The 4,042-nt window shown below is 42.4% G+C and overlaps 1 protein-coding gene across 1 annotated transcript; it reads right to left on the bottom strand. All coding sequences in view use genetic code 11, as the record gives it.

Moving 5' to 3' along the window:
• Positions 1–471: 471 nt before the first annotated feature.
• Positions 472–2,630, bottom strand: EGR_09521 (Pecanex-like protein; the record flags this gene model as incomplete). The annotated part of the gene is made up of 4 exons (XM_024498770.1): positions 472–939; positions 1,678–1,908; positions 2,322–2,466; positions 2,557–2,630. 4 exons carry the CDS (start codon positions 2,628–2,630, stop codon positions 472–474), a joined length of 918 nt encoding a protein of 305 aa, XP_024346822.1.
• Between the last annotated feature and the right edge of the window lie 1,412 nt (positions 2,631–4,042).

The following is a 4,042-nucleotide window of genomic DNA, read 5'->3' as shown; positions in this document are numbered from 1 at the left end:
TCGGACATTACTCAATGGCATTTATACAAACACATCAAAGCTGACACCGTTTACGCTTTCACAAAGTTTTTTAACGATTTTACGAGCTGACATGTCATCTAGGCCCCCCTGTCTGTTAACTGAATTCTACAAGACGCTTCAACTGCATAACGTCGTAATCCGCCTAGCTCGAAAGTAAGAAAGCTGAACTCCATTAAAATCCACAGGTGATATATCAATACCGCTGAAGTCAGGAGCCTTCCCTCTATGAAGCAAATTAAATGTATCATCTTTTAGTGATTTCTCTCGCAATTCAAACCCCCCATAAAACACGTCTCATAAATTAGGGGATAATTTAGGACAACAACACTCACCGTTGCTAATACCTTCTTGAATACTTCAACGATTTTGCAAACTTGTATATCGCCTTGAAGCATGCAGAAGCTTTCACATATCTGCCAACTCCCTTAAATGGAATCGACATTCTTAAGCTTACTGTAGAACATTAGGATTTGAAGAATGTGATAGGTGAACTCCACCAAAATCCAGTAGATTCACACCACCACTTGTAAAATCGAGAAATTTTCTTTGGCGCTCAAGATACCGCTTAAGAGGATAACACTCACCATCACTGCTCCCACCACCGCCACCACATCGATAACTACGCCGACAGTACTGCTTGATACGATCCTGCAGACTCCACAGCGACCTCACCAGCCCGGGGATGGAGAGGTTGGGGCAAGCAATTTTACGATATTGTAGGTGGCTCTCCACGAAGCTCGTGATAAGAGGGCTTACGTAGATGGGGTAGCCAACGGGCTGGTCGCAGCTAGAGTTGATGAGGTTGCGCAGCACGTGCTTCGCATGCTGGATGCTCCCGCGTTCGGCATTATTGTTGCGTAGAAAGATCTGTTCGCGCAACTGGCCAGCCCAGAAACCACGCACGCACTCGCTGTTGAGCTAGAGGAGGAAGAATTAGAACAAAAGATCACACAGCATTGCATTCTAAATCCGGTGAATCTTAACCGCAAAATAGCGTTTACTACTGCTATCAACCAGTGCTATTACAAAAAGTTGCAAAAAATATTAATAAGGACGCCATTAGATTAGACTTCAATAGAGGCATTTTGAAAGAGATAAATCTAAGCTAGGGATAGCGAAAATTACTCGTATCAAATAAGTGAGGATAGTTTTATCAAAATCCATTTCGTCTCATGGCCATGTAGTGCTTAAAGTCTCGGACATGGCTAGTTTTAAATGCACAAAGGGAATGCTAAAATGCAGCAACTTATGCAGTTTTTACAGGCGATATTGTACGTTTTGATGGCAGAGAATCTGAGAGTGTTATCACGAATTTCTTATTGGCTGCGTTGACAGTAAGGAATACAATGACGCGTCCAAAATGTTTGCATTGAAAACGATGAAGAAAGGAGGAAGATTAACGATGTATTACACCTAAGCCTGGGTTTTGACGCATTCACTCTGGCAAGCCGATACTTCCTTTAGCATAGTGATAAACAGTATCCTCCAACCGTGAAAAACAGAAATTATACTAAGGGGGGAGGTGCCTGATCATTGGTTGATTATGGTGATTAAAAACTATACTGGGGGAACATGTCTAGTAGTATAGTTGTGTTGAATTCAGGAGTGAATTGTCCTCTGAATCATCAAAGGTAATTAAAAGTTCCTGGTGCTTACCTTGATGACTTGAAAGGAGAGGATCTGCTTGTTCATCATAATGAAGCGGAAGCACTGCTGTGTAGTGCCTGAGTCGATGCGACGGAAAGAAAAGAGACGTTCAGCGTCATTGAGCACCGCCGACCGCCACTGGGGGTCAGTCTCGTGACAGATGACGACCGTCTGCGTGGTGCTCCATATGGCACGGTACAACTCTCGGTTGGTGGAGAGCGGATTCCAAGTGAAGTGATCCTGTAATTGAAAAGAAAATACTTAGTTGTTTATGGTACTCAGGCTATGATTGAAGTCAGTAAGCACTTTAATCCCCAACATCTTAGCCACTAATAGCATGAAGCCTGAGATAGAATCCTAGTTACTGCCAAACATAACACCTACGAGATAAGATAAAATATTTACAGTAATCGGATAATGTTGGGAAAACTGAGTTTGCTAGGATAACTAGACTAATTTTAGGAGTTTCCGCATCTAAATGTCGATAACATCTGAATAAAATCACCAAAATTTTGATCGTCATTTTGTCCTTAGCAAGAACTATGGTAACAAAATCACCTTGTAGATGTGACAAAATTAACCGCTGTTGAATCATTCACAAGACTTAGCATAAACTTGAAAAAAGGTGACTTCAATTTGATTAGCTGACTAACCTGGTATAGCTTTAGAGCCACTCGCATCGCCGGCGTGACGACAACCCTCAGGAGTTCCACATCAGCAAACACCCAGTCGTCTTTTGCAGAAATCTGCACATCTCCTTTAAACACATCATGTAGGTAATGTAGGAATGTCTCCAATCTAGGAAAAATCGGAGACAAAAAGCAGAGGTTAAGAGCGTTGGTGGGAGTAGAATGGCCAAAAGTGAGAAAAGGGAGAAACACTGCTCACGCGTTGTTTAAATGTCCCGAAACTCCGCCCAGACAACGTCGCCCAAGAAGGGAGACTGCGTAGCAGAGGGTCATTAGGTCTGACTCATCGGAGGCATCAACAGACTGAAATGAAATTGCCAAATGAGTTGAGTCACCGATTTTCTTTGTTGGTATTTTGGGATGTAAGATGATACGACCAGGGAGGTAAATTGAGTCTAACGGATCTACAGCCTCCGCGGCGAATGTATCCAAAAGTGGGAAGGGTAGGGGGGTGGGAAGGGGGAGCTAGTACTTCGCGCGCAAAATGACATCGAAGGGAGATGGAGTAATCATGGCCAAGCAGGAGCAACAAAAATTGTGGTGTTACCTCTCCATGTTGCAGGAAGCAAAGAAATCAACTCAAACAGATTATGGTCGTGAGGCATTCCATAACTGGTTAACACATCAAAACAAAGTATATACTCTAATTAGGTGATGCCGCGTAGTTTTAAAGATTATACAGTGACAGAGGGCTTCTTTAAATACAGCAATTACTCGTCTAAATAAACAACATTTCGATCTCCATTCTATCGTCCTTTCCCAACAAACTACAAGCTTGCTGCGATCTCTACGCTTCATTGGTCCTAACTCTTTCTCAGGAGGTTTTCTAGCACGAATTCTAGTTTTTTCCATTAATATCGAGTAGATGGAGCCTAGATGTAGCCGTTTAGTCTTTAGGAACCATAGCCTTGTGGAGATGAAGTGGGATGTGGCGTAGAAGCGTCGAGATAGTTCGGGGAAAACCAAAGGCACATTCGTTCGTCAAGCAAAATTGGCAATACAAAAGCTCTGCCTTATCATAAGTCTGCTAATCAGTCAGAAAACAACCTGAAATGCACGTCGCGGTTCTACAACGTAAGTGGAAGACGTAAGCTACCAATGGGTGGGACGTACCACCCATTTGCTTGGCGGCCTTTACAGCTTTTCCTTCGCAGTTGACGTAGGTGTAAATGAGGGGTGAGCTTGATGCATTAAATCTCCAATCATTTTAACCAATAGCTACGCATAATTCTCTACTCTGATAACGAAAAGAGGATCTTCCTAGACGCAATACATCCTCATGATAACATTTTTAAACAACTTTTAGCAGGCACTTTTTGGTATTACGTACGAGACGTTCTCTAAACGCTACACAAATTCGACAAGCTCCAACTGCTTCCAGCAGGTTCAAATGATGGTGTACAATGATGAATCCCAGATGGAAAGAAAGGATTAAAAGTGAGACCATATAAACGATTGTGTGAGCCTTGCAATTCCTCACAACTCACAAGGCATCATTGCAGTAGGGTATGCGGAAAACCGCACAAACTATCATGTCCATCTGACAAAAAACCGTGGAAGGCAACAAAGGGATGACATTATGAGGTTTCTGCTTTCAAGTAAACATCCTTACGAAAAAAGCTTGAGTTTCGTACAATAATACCTATTTTTAAATGACAATCCAGGAAATAAACCCTTACGATTCA

This window comes from Echinococcus granulosus (assembly GCF_000524195.1).
Source record: "Echinococcus granulosus chromosome Unknown EG_S00151, whole genome shotgun sequence".
NCBI lineage: Eukaryota > Metazoa > Platyhelminthes > Cestoda > Cyclophyllidea > Taeniidae > Echinococcus > Echinococcus granulosus.
This window is presented reverse-complemented; position numbering and strand designations above follow the sequence as displayed.